Source organism: Theropithecus gelada, chromosome 10 (genome assembly GCF_003255815.1).
Source record: "Theropithecus gelada isolate Dixy chromosome 10, Tgel_1.0, whole genome shotgun sequence".
Classification (NCBI taxonomy): domain Eukaryota; kingdom Metazoa; phylum Chordata; class Mammalia; order Primates; family Cercopithecidae; genus Theropithecus; species Theropithecus gelada.
This window is the reverse complement of record NC_037678.1, coordinates 538506-553786: the sequence shown is the minus strand read 5'-3', so window position 1 is coordinate 553786 and position 15281 is coordinate 538506. Positions and strand designations below refer to the sequence as shown.

The following is a 15281-nucleotide window of genomic DNA, read 5'->3' as shown; positions in this document are numbered from 1 at the left end:
CCGCCCCGTCCGTTGAGGTCCCGCGCCGCATGGAGGCCGGCTGAGGAGCGCCGCTGCCTCGCCTTGGTACGCCGCGCGGCGCGGACAGCGCGTGCGTGAGGACGGGGCCCGGCACCAGGCGGGGGGCGGGCCCGGGTCAGGGCCGTGGGGTGACTGTGGGGGGCGGGAGGAGCCAGCCCGAGTCGGGGGGTGGGGGCCGGGGGGGTCAGGCCCGGGGCAGGTTTTGGGGCCGGGGGAGCAGGGCGTGGGGGTCAGGCCCGGGTCAGGTTCAGGTTTTGGGGCCGGGGGAGCAGGTCGTGGGGGTCAGGCCCGGGTCAGGTTCAGGGTTTGGGGCCGGTGGAGCAGGGTCGTGGGGGGCCGGACCCGGGTCAGGTTTGGGGGCCAGGGTAGCAGGTCGTGGGGGCCAGGCCGGGGTCAGGTTTCGGAGCCGGGGGAGCAGGTCGTGGGGGTCAGGCCCGGGTCAGGTTTGGGGTGGGAGCAGGCCCCGAGCGTTCCCCGCCACCGCTGCCTGGAGCGACGCTGCCGAGGAGCGGAGCCCCCAGGGCTGGGGCCGGGAGGGTCAGCTGCGGCCTCGCGGGAGGGCGCGGGTCGGACCTCTAGTCCCGGGGTCCTCGCGGGTCGGGAGGGCCCCAACCATCCCCGCCTCTCGCCTGCGGTGGAGCCGGCCGAGGTGAGAGTGGAGGAAGGCGGCCCAGGCCTGCGGGTCTCTGGGGGTGCTGGAGGAGGCCAAGCGTGAGGCCCCGGACCCCCGTTGTCCCTCCGGCCCCGCTGAAACCTGGGGCTTCGCTCCTCTGTAGGTGCCTTTGCCCTTCAAGTGGAGCAGAGCGGGGTTCCCATATGGGCGAAGTGGACGCCAGATCGTCCCCCGCTGTGCTCAGCCCAAACTTAAAAGGTCTTTGTAACTGAGCTACCGTGAAGCTGCCGTGTGTCTTTTTCAAAACTTTTACAAGAAAAATGGAGTGGGAGCTGTCTGGGCACTGGCGTCCCACAAACAACCAGGAACTTGCGAAGGTGCTGAGGTCCCTGCGGGACTCCCGCAGCCTCGGTAGCCTCCAGATGGACGCCTCCTAGCTTTTAGGTCCCTAAAGAGGCTGTGCAGGCCGCCAGGCTCACTGCCCTGTGTGTCTCTGCTCCCCGCTTGCTGCCGCCGCCCCTGCAGTATGACTGGTGGGGCCGCTGGCCAGCCTCGCCGGAAGCCCTGATGCTGTGGGGTCCGAGGAGGGGGCCTGGCAGGGTGGGTGGGTGGCAGGAGCCTGTGGGGCCCCCTGCATGGTGGTCAGTGTGGGGGCTGTGCGTTGGCTGTGACCAAGTCCCAGGAGGTTGGGGGCTGCCAGGTGTGCTGGCAAGGAGGCCTCGGGTTCTGGCTCAGGTGTGTTTCCCGTCTCCCAGTTCTGCCACACCTGCGTGAAGCGGTCCCACCAGACCCGGGAGAGGTTTCCTGTGGCCAAAGGCGCCAGCCTCAGAAATGGGAAGCAGGGGAGGTCAGAGCTCTGGGCCACACCCTGGTCCCTCCGAGTTTGTCATTTCTGCAACCCCCAGGTCTGACCAGTTTGGAACCTGGGCTTTCTGAGCCGGTCTAGTGGGTTGGTTGAGAGATGGGTTTTTTCTGGGAACTGCATTTGGTGCTAGCTAGCTTTTGGTCTGCACTAGGAAGCTAGGCTGGAGTCTGGGAGGCAGTCTCTAGTAGGGTGAAGGGGATAGGATGGGTGTCTTAGCTCTGGCTGCTGTAACAAAACATCACAGACCAGGAAACTTTAAAAAAACAATAGGCTGGGCTGGGTGTGTTGGTGTACGCCTATAATCCCAGCACTTTGGGAGGCCGAGGCTGGCAGATCACAAGGTCAGGAGATCGAGACCATCCTGGCTAACATGGTGAAACCCCGTCTCTGCTAAAAAATACAAAAAATTAGTCAGCATGGTGGCAAGCGCCTGTAGTCCCAGCTACTCAGGAGGCTGAGGCAGGAGAATGGTATGAACTCAGGAGGCGGAGCTTGCAGTGAGCCGAGATCGTACCCACTCCAGCCTGGGCAACAGAGCGAGACTCCATCTCAAAAGAAAAACCAAAAAAAACAGGCTGGGTGTGGTGGCTCACACCTGTAATCCCAGCACTTTGGGAGGCTGAGGCGGGTGGATCGCTTGAGGTCAGGAGTTCAAGACCAGCCTGGCCAATATGGCAAAACCCCGTCTCTACTAAAAATACAAAAATTAGCCAGATGTGGTAGTAGGTGCCTGTAATCCCAGCTACTTGGGTGGCTGAGGCAGGAGAATCACTCGAACCCGGGAGGCAGAGGTTGAGATCACGCCACTGCACTCCAGCCTGGGCAACAGAGTGTGACTCTGCCTCAAAAACAAAAACAAAAATGAGGTCTCGGCCTGGCGCGGTGGCTCACGCCTGTAATCCCAGCACTTTGGGAGGCCGCGGCAGGTGGATCAGGAGGTCAGGAGTTCAACACTGGCCTGGCCAAAATGGTGAAAGCCTATCTCTACTAAAAATACAAAAATTAGCTGGGTGTGGTGGCGTGCGCCTGTAATCCCAGCTACTCAGGAGGCTGAGGCAGGAGAATCGCTTGGACCCCGGGGTGGGGGAGATTGCAGTGAGCTGAGATCATGCTGTGGCACTCCAGCCTGGGCGACAGAGTGACACTCTGTCTCAAACAAAAAAAAAGAAAATGAGATCTCGCTAAGTTGCCCAGGCTGGTCTTAAACTCCAGACCTCAGACAATTCTCCTACCTCAGCCTCTCCTGAGTAGCTGGGGCTGTGGGCGAGTAGTCTTCTCCCACCGTGCCTCACTGGTGCTGGGAAAAAACTTAACAGAAATTAATTTTCTCAGAGTTCTAGGGGCTGGACGTCCCAGGTCAAAGGTCACTGGTTGCCATCCAGCCTCCTGGCTTGTAGACGGGCCCTCTTGCGGCGTTCTCACCTCGGGGAGCGAGAGCTCTGTGGTGTCTTTTCCAGGAGTACTAACCCCGTCACTGGGGCTTTGCACTTATGACCTCATCTGAACCTGATCACCTCCTGGAGGCCCCACCTTCTAATACCTTCATAGTGGGAGTTAGGGCTCTAACCTGTGGGTTTTGGGGAACACAGTTCAGTCTGTAGCAGTGGGGCCTGAGCAGGCAGGTGGGATGTGCCGTCTGAGGCATCTGTGGAGCCTGATGCTGCAGGACATTGGATGCAAACAGCCTGGGACTGGATGTCACGTCCTGGGACAGATGCCCTGCGGGACATTGGATGCAAACAGCCTTCTCTGATGCCAAAGGACTATAGATGCTGCTCTGATTTTGTGTCTAGGGCTTTTCTCGTGCAGAACAGATGTCCTCCTGGGCTGTTGGGAACTCTCAGAGGCTTCGTCTGCACAGAGGATCATGGTTTCCAAAGCCAGATATCGCTTTTCACGGATGAGGAACAGCCCTTGGAGAACAAATGTCTTCAGAGGCAGTGTCTAGGGTCTCCTGAAACCAAGCTGCTGAGTCTTTTCTTGCCCTGTGGGTCTCCACCCTGTTCTTTGCCTTTGGGACAGATCATGCTGTGGCAGAGAAGCTCAGAGGCTGAGGCCGACTGCTAAAGCAGCGTCTGCATGTGGCTTGTGCTTGCAGCCAAGAGAGGGCCACCTGTGTGGGACAGGTGGGATGCTGACCCTGGAGGCAAGTTCCCGTCTTAACCGGAGGCTCGTTTGAAGCATCCTGCCCAGGGCAGCGCTGGGGTCTGAGATCTGAGGACCCTGTCTGCCAGCTACCCGTGCTCAGGAGGCATCTCCCACAAATCGTGTTCAGCACCCACCCCAGTCCTGGTCGGTGGACATCTGTGCGGGGCAGGGAGAGTGAAGCACAGCTGGTCTGATAGAAGCGTCTGGCTTCCTTCCAGGCTGCACTGCCTCCCAGCGAGTTGGCCTCACGGGTAACAAGGCCAGAAGCCGCTGTGAGGCTCCCTGGGGCAGTGCCAGCACTGGGGATTTGGGAAGGAGAGGTGTCTGTCCCCCCGGAGGGGCAGCTGGGGTCTGCTGGTCTCTGCTGATGGGCCTGAGCGTATCTGAAAAGGACAGGTAGGAAGCGGGTGGCTGCAGTGTGCGCTGGCCGGACCCCAGGTGATGCTCTGCTGGGACCCAGAGGTTGTAGGGGTGGGATCCAGGTGGGTGGTTCTTCAGACATTGCCTCTGAAGACACTTCAGAGTCCAGGCCCAGCATCTGTGGCTTTCGGGCCAGGGCCCTTTGCTCACCACCAGGCAGCTGGGAGAGGCTTTGGGCCCAGCTGTAAATGTCTGAGAGCACGGCTGCCTGGAGGAGGCTAGAGGGAGGAGGGCTGGTGACCTGAAATCACACCCTAGAGCTTCCAGGGGCCTCAGCGAGGAGGGAAAGAGAGTGCTGGGACTGTGAGGGGGACTGCCAGATATGTCCCCCAGAATCACGGGCTTTAGGTGCTGGAGGGGCCTCAGTGACCTTCCGCCTGGCCCCCTGCGGGCAGCACGCCTCTGCTGAGAGGCTTCAGGGGCCAGGGCTGGGGGCTGGCACTGCCTCTGGTGGCACTGACATCATCCTGCTCAAGGCTTGGCTGCTGGCCAGGAAGGCTTCTCTGCCCGCCCCGACAGGAGACCTGTGCACGCCCACCCCGTGGCACGACTGGGGTCAGGACCAGCGCCTGCTGCTGCAACTGAGATCCTGCCCTGTCCATGGCCACAGGCGCACCCGGGACCGGCCTCAGAGGCGGGTCTGGCCAGGCTGGGTGGAGGGCGGGGGCTGACCGCAGACCTGGGGCTGCCACACCCATGGGGGAAGGGCTGTGGCAACGTGGGCGCCTCCCGTTGGCTGGGCCGAGGCAGCCTCCCACCGGCTGCACAAGAGTTTCTTTAAGGAGTTTCCCCCGTGCGTGCTGGCAGCCTTGCGCTGCTCTCAGAGTCCCGACTTCCGTGTGTGAGTTTCCCCCGCGCTCCTAAGAAACTGCCTCCCAGACTCCAGCCTAGTGCTCCCCCGTGCTCGTAAGAGTCCCAACTTCCATGTGCAGCTGGACCCAGGGAGGCGGCCATCCCCCGGACCGGGTGCTTGTCTGGGCCAGCTGGCCTGGCAGCTGCTCACAACAGCTTCCAGCGGGTTTTGTAGCTTTCATCTGCAAAAGGGGAAGGAGGCGGCCCAAGCTGCCGAGGCCTTTGCTCCGACCAGTGCCAGCAGCACTTCCTGGATATGCCAACCATTAAGACGCCCAGGCCAGGGTTGGGTCCAGACTCAAACCCAGGTGGAAAGGAGTGGGACCCCCTGCCAAGGCCGCACGGCCCTAGAGGGGAGCCTGTGGGGTGGGCTCCCCTTGCCCTCTGCAGAGGCTCAAGGCCCCCGGGGGCATGAGGACTGGGTTCCCAGGCCAGCCTGGTGTTTATCAGCTGTCTCTTTAGTCTCAGCTGACCTCCCCTGACCATGGCCCCATTGCACCACCTGCCCCAAACCAGGCCAGTTCCTCTTCCAGAAGTCCCGGCTGTCCTCAGGGTGGGCTGCCCTCTTCTTGGTCGGCTTCAGATGGGGCCTCTGGTTGCACTGAGGCCCCTTCCCCTGCTCAGAACTGTCCCTGCCACCCCCCCCCCCCCGACTGCCCTCCTAGACACTGCATGGAGAGCTCCTTCCTGTTCACAGGTGAGGACACCTGAGCTTGGAGGCATCTTAACTCGGACATGCGTGGCCAGGACCCAGCTGGGTCCGTGAGTCCTGGCTGGGGCCGGGGTCTGTGCTTGCGGCTGTGTGCCAACAGGGTTTGCAGAGGAAAGGAACCTGACGTAGCATCTTATTACTCATTGTTCCTTTTTCTTATGAGTTCTGAGAAGTGGGCAGCAGTAGTGATACGAGAATGACCCCAGATGCACGCAGGCATCAGAGCAGAACCTGGCAGTGGCCCCTTCTGAAGCACATACAAGCCCTGTTGTGTCCTCCACAGATGCTCGTCTCTGACTGATGCAGACACTTCAAGACAAAACCACAATGCCTTGCAAGACTAGACAGTTCAGAATAGTTCCCAACGGCTCTTTTTTTTTTTTTACTTTTTTTTTTTTTCTCTTGAGACAGAGTCTCCCTTTGTCACCCAGGCCGGAATGCAGTGACATGATCTCAGCTCACTGCAACCTCTGCCTCCCATGTTCAGAGCAATTCTCCTGCATCAGCCTCCCCAGTAGCTGGGATTACAGGCATGCACCACCACACCTGGTTAATTTGTGTATTTTTAGTAGAGACTTGGTTTCACCAGGATGGTCTGTGTTGGCCAGGCTGGTCTTGAACTCCTGAGCTCAGGCAATCTGCCCACTTTGGCCTCCCAAAGTGCTAGGATTACAGGTGTGAGCCACCATGCCTGGCCTGTTTTGGATATTTTAATGATTCTGCCTGACGACACATCCATCTGCCAGGACATGCATGAGCCATTGACTTTGTCAACAGTCGCTCCTGGCATTCCGTGGCCAGTCTCAGGACAACCTGCTGGTCCCTGCCCCCACCTCAAGGGGCGCCATGGGTCTTGGCCGGCATGTGCCTCTGGTGCTACAGGCGCCTGGCTGTTTTCTTTCTCTTCCTTAGGCTCCTGGGCCCCCAGCCTGAGCTCCTGGTTTCTCTCTGAGGGTCTGTGGGGAGCTGTGACACGTTGGGGCAGCCCCCTCGCATGGCTGCCCCAGCCTGTCCGGGTTTCTGCCATGGTTCCTTCCACACCATGTTTGTCTCTTAATCTGGGAGAGAAGGTTTTGGCTCCAAACACGTTGAACTGTGTGCTTTGCGGATTCCTCTGTCTGTACTGACTCTGATGACGTTGCCTGGGCTGTAGTTACCGAAAGGGGAAGTGGCTTTTGTACAAAGGCCCTGGGGTCTTTGCCACGTGTCAGAAGCTGCGTTCTGTGTCCTGAGATCAGGCACGGAGCCCAGGGCCGCCTTCCTGTGTCTGCCCGCCATGCCGTGGTGAAGGTTGGGCAGCTCTGGCCCTGTTCTGAATGAGGCCTGAGCACCAGCAGCCCACCCTAGCCCGTCTGCATTTTGCTTATGGGGGGTCCCCGGGGACCTGCTGGCTGTTCCCCACCCGGGCCTGACCTGAATGCACCCTGGACCTCAGTAGCCTTTGATGGGCAGGAGGCGTTTGGGGATATGGGGAAAGGAGCCCCCAGTCCCGCCCAACAGATGGTTCTAGACTGACAGAGCACTACGCAGTGAGTCCTGAGCCAGGCCTGGGGCTCCAGGTGGAAACTCCGCCTCTCATGCCTCTCCTCAGGCTCCCCACCCGTGCAAGAAGCCACTGCCCAGCCATGGACGGGGAGGAGCAGCAGCCACCGCATGAGGTGAGGTAGAGGCTGGGCTGGATGCACAGAGGCAGGGGTGGGGGACCTCCCCACTGTGTGGGTTCTCGGGGTCGGTGGCTGCTGTTCTGCAAAGGTGATCTTCACAGGGCTCTCCAGGGTCAGGCAGGAGGCACCTCCGAGGGAGAGGGGCCCTGGGCTGAGGTGGCTGGTGGCCCTGTCTGCCTAGCTTGATGGCAGCCATGCCAGTGACAGCCAAGCAGCAAGGGGCCTAGGCTCCACGGAGCGGCCACGGACCCTGCTTTTCAGGGTGTGTGGTCCACGGAGCGGCCACAGGGCCCTTTCCAGGGTACGTGGTCCGTGGAATTGCCACGGAGCCCTGGCTTTCTGGGGTGCATGGACCCTGACTTGAACTCTCCCTTCCGCCTGCAGGCCAACGTGGAACCTGTTGTGTCGTCGGAGGCTTCAGAGCCGGTGCCCAGGGTGCTTTCTGGGGACCCCCAGAACCTGTGTATGTCTCCCTCAGGGACCTGGCATGTTCCCCCATGTTGGGCTGTTGAGTCAAGGAGGAGGGGGAGGCAGCCAACCGCTGCTAGGGGCTTGGAGCTTGTGGTGAGCAGGGTCCTGGCCGAGACCTGGGGTAAGTGCTGCTGGGCCTGGTGCTCCAGAGGGCAGACCTGCCCCCCAACAGCAGCTGCTCCTGGGCCCTGCCTGACAGTGGAGCCTCTTGGAGGGGCTGCCAACAGCACAGGCCGGCCCCTGGAGGGGCTCTTGAGCACAAGTAGTGTGAGCGGCATGGGAGTCCCTCCTTGCTGTGGCCTCAGCCTGTCCCTCCTGAGTGGGGTGGGGGGCCTGCTTTGCCTCAGAGCCCCTCCCCTAGCTAAGCCCCCTGCAGCACCCGCCCCCCACTGTCCCCCACACCAGGCGTCATCCACAGCAGCCCCCAGGGTCGCCCTCACGGGGTATATGGGGCACAGGACTCCTGAGGCCCTGGCTTCTCGACGGCATCCAGCTCACAGAGTTGGTAGCTGGTGTCTCCATCACCGGGCAGGCCAAGCATGTGGTGTGTGATGCTTGCCAGGGGGCGTGTGCTCTGCACCTGTTTGATTCTCAGAACCCGGGAGGGTTCCGGAGCCCAGGCTGCCAGCAGGCCTGGTGGTGTCCCTGGGGTGGGCCCGGCGGTGTCCCTGGGTGGGCCCGGCCCCACAACGGCCTGTGCTGCTATTGCAGCTGACGTGGACGCCTTCAATCTGCTCCTGGAGATGAAGCTAAAGCGGCGGCGTCAGCAGCCCAACCTGCCGCGTACTGTGACCCAGCTGGTGGCTGAAGATGGGAGCAGGGTGTATGTGGTGGGGACAGCCCACTTCAGCGACGACAGCAAGAGGGACGTCGTGAAGGTGAGCACCACCGCCCGCCACAGCCCGGACGCGGGTTGGTGTAAGCTCCTGTGTCCTGCACTCAAAGGGACCTCGTGGCAGGGCCCGTGTGCCCGTGTGTGTGCACCGCAGGCCATCTGCTTCAACACTCTGTGGTCCCTGGGAGTGGCGCGGTGGGCTTCCTGCCTGGGAGCCATAACAGCCTCGTGCGTCTTCCCACTTGACAAGTGAACAAGCTTCACAGCTTCCTCTCTTGTTGCTTGAAGAATCGAGCTGTCACTGCAGCAGCGGGGTTAGCTAGCCCTGGGGTGACGCCAACGCTGGCTGCCCCTGGGATGGGGCCCCTGGTGCTGGTGTCAGCTGTGCTGAGGGGCAGGGAGCTGGCCATGTTCACAAGGCGTGGCCTGCGGCTGTTGCAGACCATCCGGGAGGTGCAGCCTGACGTGGTGGTCGTGGAGCTCTGCCAGTACCGTGTGTCCATGCTGAAGATGGATGAGAGCACGCTGCTGCGGGAGGCGCAGGAGCTCAGCCTGGAGAAGCTGCAGCAGGCCGTGAGGCAGGTGCGCAGCCGCAGGTCGGGGTCGGGGTCGGGGTCAAAGCCACCTGTGCGCCTGTTGCCCAGGTTCCTCCCACGGCCCATGGCCCCAGTCAGTGTGGCTGTGCCTGGCCCGCCCTGGGGATTACCGGGTTGGGGACCTCCCCTGGGGCAGGAGAAAGGTAAGAGGCTCCATTACCCGGTTTCAGGCAAGGGAGGGGGAAACGGGTGGCTCTCCAAGCTGAGACCGGGGCTGGTCGCCCGAGGACTGGGCTGCTGAGCCTTCGCTGGGGACGGGTCAGGTCTCACTGCAAGGCTGGCCCCCCAGGTACCGCACCCAGGCCCCAAAGTGGGTGGGGCTCAGGGCTCCTCCTGTCCCCACTTCTCCAGCCTTGCAGTGACTGCTGAGGCAGGACTTCCTCACTGCTCTTTGTGTTTTTGTTTTTGTTTGTTTGTTTTGTTTTTTTTAAAGACAGAGTCTTGCTCTGTTGTCTAGGCTGGAATGCAGTGGTGCAATCTCAGCTCACTGCAACCTTCGCCTCCTGGGTTCTAGCGATTCTCCTGCCTCAGCTTCCTGGGTAGCTGGGATTACAGGTGCCCGCCACCACACCCGGCTAATTTTTTGTATTTTTAGTAGAGATGGGGTTTTGCCATTTTGCCCAGGCTCATCTCAAACTCCTGAGCTCAGGCAATCCACCCACCTCGGCCCCCAGAGTGTTGGGATTACAGGCATGAGCCACCATGCCCGGCTGATCTTTGTGTTTTCAAAGGGATACCTGACCCCAGCCCTAGTCAGTTTGCCTTCCCCCTGTTCAAAGGAAACAATTGTAATGAGATCTTGTAGAAACGTCCCTAAACATTTGGCACCTGCCTTTCATTTTTTAATTTCTCCAGGTGAGGGAAGCCACCACGGACCTCTGTGGGCCATCTTGTAAAGGGCAGTCCCCAGTCCAGCCAGGGCCCAGTGCCAGATAGCCTCCCCACCAGAGCCTGGGGCCCAGTGATCTCGAAGGGGCATAGAATTCGGCAGTGCTGTGGTGCTCAGTGCTGCGGCATCACAGAGGGAAGGGGGTGTGGGGCAGGGTCTGGGAGACACCAGGTGTCCGATTCACCTGTCCCCTCCCGGGGGAGGCTCGCTGTGCCCTGGTGTCTGGGTTTCTACCAGGGTTGGTCACAGGCATAGCTGAGCTCAGGCCCCAGCCCCTCCAGAGGTGGAGCTGGTCCCAGCAGACCAAGGCCCCATGCACATCTTATCCTAAGTTAGCCCAGGCTCTCCAGGGTGGCCTGGGCCCAGGAGAAACACGGGCCCTCCATCAGATGGGACATTCCCAGGGCTCAGGCCCAGACCTTCCCTGGGCGTGTGCAGGGTGTGAGCAATTGCCCGGCGCTGCGTGGCCCCCGGGGCTTTGCTGCCCTTCTGTGGGCAGCATCTCCACGCGTGGACACCCCTGTGGCCCCAGCTGGCTGGCGAGACCCGGGGCAGTAGGTCTCAGGCTGTGGTTGCTGAAGATGTGGGTGGCCTGGCGTCTGCACCAGCGGCAGTGCTGTGCTGGCCTCAGCAGGCAGGTGAGTGGCAAGGCCCTGTCTCCGGCCTGCCTGCCCAGTGCCCAGTGTCCGTGCCAGCTCAAGGCGGCCCCTTTGCAGCACAAGACCACCTCATGAAGATCTTTTTTCTTTTCTTTTTTTTTTTTTTGAGACGGAGCAGTCTCGCTCTGTCGCCCAGGCTGGAGTGCAGTGGTGTGATCTTGGCTCACTGCAACCTCTGCCTCTGGGGTTCAAGTGATTCTGCCATAGCCTCCTGGGTAGCTGGGATTACAGGTGCCCACCACCACACCCGGCTAATTTTTATATATGTGTATATATATATATATATATTTTTTTTTTTTTTTGAGACGGAGTCTCGCTGTGTGGCCCAGGCTAGAGTGCAGTGGCCCGATCTCGGCTCACTGCAAGCTCCACCTCCCGGGTTCGCCATTCTCCCGCCTCAGCCTCCGAGTAGCTGGGACTACAGGCGCCCGCCACCACGCCCGGCTAGTTTTTTGTATTTTTAGTAGAGACGGGGTTTCACCATGTTAGCCAGGATGGTCTCGATCTCCTGACCTCGTGATCCGCCCGTCTCGGCCTCCCAAAGTGCTGGGATTACAGGCTTGAGCCACCGCGCCCAGCCAATTTTTATATTTTTAGTAGAGATGGGGTTTCGCCATGTTGGCCAGGCTGGTCTGAGAGAATTCCTGACCTCAAGTGATCCGCCCGCCTCGGCCTCCAAAAGTGCTGGCATTACAGGCGTGAGCCACTGCACCCGGCCTGTGAAGGCCTTTTCTGAAGGGAGCTACCTTTGAGAAGTGACTGTTGAGCCAGCACTCCCTGCTCTGGTCCCACCCTCTGTATGCTAGGGTGGTCCTGCACCTGTCGGGGAGGGGGCCGAGGACACAGCACGGGGCTGGGGCGGAGCTCTGTGCTGGTGCTGCCTGCCATCCCAGTTCTGCCGTTCCCCCAGCGCACCCCGCAGCCCCACCCCTCCAGCTGACGCCTGCTCCCTCTCTCTGCAGAACGGGCTCATGTCGGGGCTGATGCAGATGCTGCTGCTGAAGGTGTCTGCGCACATCACCGAGCAGCTGGGCATGGCCCCGGGTGGCGAGTTCAGGGAGGCCTTCAAGGAGGTGGGCACAGGGCGAGGTAGGGGGTGACCACAGGGATGTGGCTCACAGGGGTGGTCTGGGGCTCCCACTGCTCCCCAACGCCCAGCCTCTGCTCCAGGCCAGCAAGGTGCCTTTCTGCAAGTTCCATCTGGGTGACCGGCCCATCCCTGTCACCTTCAAGAGGGCCATCGCTGCGCTCTCCTTCTGGCAGAAGGTCAGGCTGGCTTGGGGCCTGTGCTTCCTGTCAGACCCCATCAGGTAGGGCTGCCCCCAGGACCCCGGCTGGCCTGCAGGGTGGTCTGCGGGAGGCTCCAGGCCTTCCTGTGCAGGTCCAAGCGCAGCCAGTCCTCACTCGAGGCCTTCCCTGCCCTTTCCGTCTGCCACAAATCCCAAACAAACGTGCTGTGGTCCCTGCCCGGTGTCCACGGTGCCAGCCCTCCCCCAACACGCTGCCCCATCCCTGCGGGGCTGCAGCCACCCTCTCCACAGCAAGGACGACGTGGAACGCTGCAAGCAGAAGGACCTGCTGGAGCAGATGATGGCTGAGATGATCGGCGAGTTCCCGGACCTGCACCGCACCATTGTCTCGGAGCGCGACGTCTACCTGACCTACATGCTGCGCCAGGCCGCCCGGCGCCTTGAGCTGCCTCGGGCCTCTGACGGTGACAGCTGTCCCTGGGCACGGGGCCGCCCGTGAGGCTGAGGCCCGAGCGGGTACTGACCCCTTGTCCTTCCCCACAGCCGAGCCCAGGAAGTGTGTCCCCTCTGTGGTGGTGGGCGTCGTGGGCATGGGCCACGTGCCTGGCATTGAGAAGAACTGGAGCACCGACCTCAACATCCAGGAGATCATGACGTGAGCGCCCACCCCACCCCGCGAGCCCCGCCCCGCAAGCCCCCAGGTGGAGGCTGAGCCCCCGGGAGGCCAACCGCACATGGCGGTGACCCAGACGTGGGGGCTGGGGTGTGGGGAGCCCACCCCCAGCCAGGCCCAGCGCCCCCTCCCTCCTGCAGCGTGCCCCCGCCGTCCGTCTCCGGCAGAGTGTCTCGGTTGGCCGTGAAGGCCGCCTTCTTCGGTCTGCTGGGCTACAGCCTGTACTGGATGGGCCGCCGCACTGCGAGCCTGGTCCTGGCGCTGCCCGCCGCGCAGTACTGCCTGCAGAGGGTGACCGAGGCCCGGCACAAGTAGGAGACTGCTCCCTGCCCGCTTGGGCCCCTGAGGAGCCAGTGCCCCCGCGGCACTTCCTGGGTGCCAGGCGCATCCTAGCCCGCCGGAGGCCCCTGCCACCCCCCATGGGGGTCTGGGCCCGGCCTCGCCTGCCCTCCTGGTCCAGTCACCCCTCCCTCAGCCCACCCAAATAAAGGATTATTTAACTGTCTGAGCTCAGGCCTCCCGGCAGCCCCTCCCCTCCCATACTGCAGGGGCCGTTCACCGGCCTCTGGACAAGACGCCCAGCTCCGAGGAGGCAGGGGCTTGGAGGAGCCGAGGTGTGCGCTGCCCTCTGAGCCCTGGTGGCGGGCGGGGGACAATGGCCACTGTCCCTACCTCACTGTGCCTTCCTGTGCTCCAGCCATGGGAGCTTCGGCCCAGGGGCGGCTCCTGGGGGCTCCAGGGCAGGCGAGACTGGGACAAAGGCCCAGCCCTTGAGCTCCAGCCAACCCTACCATGCCCCCGGCATCCTGGCCCCGGCCACCTCCCCGGCGCCGTCTGCCTGCAGGGATTCTGTGTTTTTGGCTTTTTTAATGTCTCAAAATCTTTTACTCAGGTAATTTTAATTTCAAAGAGAAAAACTGAAGTAAATGTCAAAAAACACCAGCCTTAAATCCAGGGGGACAGAATTCGTGTTCTGGGGTCTGTCCCTCGTGGGCTTGTGTGCAGCCAAACATCAGCTCTGGCTCCAGGCGCAGCCTCACCTGGAAGCCTGTGTCCTGAGCCCCCGGAGTGAGGGGGTGCCCAGGGTGTCTGGCCCTCTGTGGGCAGAGAATGTGTGCACCTATGTGGAAGGCCAAGGACATGGGCTATGGCCGGGCCTGCCCCGCTCAGGCCCCCTGCCCGGCGGCCGTCTTGTGTGCGGGGCCTCCCTCCTGGCTGTCCAGGACACGGCCTGTGCAGCCCCAGCGTGGACCCAGGTCACCTCTGGTTGTGTCTGTCCCGACTCAGTGTTGAGTCAAATCAAGTGTGCATCAGGAGCTGGCCGTGTCCTTCCTGCCACACTCGGGGATTCATTCCTTAGAAACTGAAATAAATTCTAATTTTGGAAATCCTGTTTTGTGACGTGTGGAAATGGGGTTCAGGTAATGAAGGATCCCGGCCTCTTCCCCCATGCTCCAGGGCAGCGTGTGCTGGGGGCCCTGCAGGGGCCCTGGGGGAGCTTGCCTGGTTTCCAGCGGAAGAGACAGGGTCACTGTCCCTCCATGCTGACCTGTGGGACCCTTCTCACCCACCAGGTGGGACGCAGGTGGCCTGCTGACACTCAAGACCCTCCATACCCAGTCCCACCAGATTCCAGAGTGTGGACAGACTGAGCCAGACCCGGGCCGGGGGTCGAGGAGACAGATCAGGAGGGCCCAGGGCCTGGGGAACAGGGAACAGGGGTGCCCAGAGCGGCCAGGCGGGGGCTGCTGAGGAGGGAACGGTTGCTGTGGGCTGCAGGGGAGGGTCGGGCACAGGCACTTCACCACGTTGTCCCTCATCCGGTCACCTGCCCAACCCACGCGGAGTGTCCTGAGGGCTTCACCACGCAGCCTGGAAGGGGCAGAGCTGAGGTCACACAGGTCTGGGAAGCCCACGCTGTGGTCCCAGGAGAAGGTTCTGGATGTGGCTCCGGTAAGTGAAAGGTGGACTCACAGCGCTGTGGGAATAAAGGGAAACCACAGGCAGGAGGGAGGCGCATCCAGGGTCCGCGGTCACCGGCCTCTCGGACTGTCCTCTGGGGCCGGGGCCGGAGGAGATGGAAAGCGGGGGCACCACAGGCTCGTCTGAACCCGCGCGTTCATTGGGCCACACCGACCCCAAACCCCTCCCCCGGGGGTCGGGTCCTTCAAGCCAGCCGAAGACCCCGGTGCCCGCCCAGGCCTCCGGGAGCGTCTGCGCCTGCGGCCTCGCGGGGCCTCTCCGAGCCCGGGCGCTGTTCCACGGGCCGGGCACGGGTCCAAGGCCCTTTCGTTCCTAGACGGCAGGCGAGGGGCCCGAGAGGCCGGAGGCCAGGGGATACCCCGAGAGGCGGCGCGAGGCTCCGGCGGCCCAGAGCTGCGGCGGGGTCCGGGCGGGGTCCCGGCCGCCTGTGGGGCGCGGCGCTAAGCCCCGGCCCGACCTGAACGGACGTGGGCCTCGGTCCCTGCTGCCGGCGCCGGTGCAGCCGAGGAAATCCGGGGCTGCCCGAGCGGGATCGTCGCTGGCGGTCTGGGAGGCGTTTCCATCGGTCACCCCGCTCGCGGCAGCGCGCGCCCCATGACGCCGGCGGCCACCCCGGACGCCTCAGACCCT

At 62.3% G+C, this 15281-nt stretch overlaps 1 protein-coding gene and 1 long non-coding RNA gene across 5 annotated transcripts; one reads left to right on the top strand and one right to left on the bottom strand.

Annotated features, from left to right (window-relative positions):
* TRABD (TraB domain containing) lies at positions 1 to 14056 on the top strand. 4 transcript variants are annotated; one of them, XM_025398869.1, is made up of 10 exons: positions 1 to 66; positions 7223 to 7289; positions 7680 to 7758; positions 8478 to 8644; positions 9043 to 9183; positions 11708 to 11818; positions 11916 to 12055; positions 12287 to 12459; positions 12539 to 12650; positions 12809 to 14056. In XM_025398869.1, exons 2-10 carry the CDS (start codon positions 7257 to 7259, stop codon positions 12981 to 12983), a joined length of 1131 nt encoding a protein of 376 aa, XP_025254654.1. In that variant the 5' UTR covers positions 1 to 66; positions 7223 to 7256; the 3' UTR covers positions 12984 to 14056. The 4 variants fall into 4 exon arrangements, with proteins under 4 accessions (XP_025254654.1, XP_025254653.1, XP_025254655.1 ...); XM_025398868.1 differs by having other exon boundaries at positions 11904 to 12055; XM_025398870.1 differs by having other exon boundaries at positions 2 to 91.
* LOC112632824 lies at positions 13551 to 15274 on the bottom strand. The gene is made up of 2 exons (XR_003121451.1): positions 14497 to 15274; positions 13551 to 13788 (listed from the first exon to the last, which is right to left on the bottom strand). It is a non-coding gene; the product is annotated as an uncharacterized LOC112632824 (long non-coding RNA).
* Between the last annotated feature and the right edge of the window lie 7 nt (positions 15275 to 15281).

Bases quoted from the DNA above. Each gene is read 5' to 3' on its own strand.
- TRABD (XM_025398868.1), top strand. From the start codon at position 7,257: ATGGACGGGGAGGAGCAGCAGCCACCGCATGAG. The intron at 9,184-11,707 runs GTGCGCAGCCGC...CTCTCTCTGCAG, and splicing joins TGCAGCAGGCCGTGAGGCAG to AACGGGCTCATGTCGGGGCT. The intron at 12,651-12,808 runs GTGAGCGCCCAC...TCCCTCCTGCAG, and splicing joins AACATCCAGGAGATCATGAC to CGTGCCCCCGCCGTCCGTCT.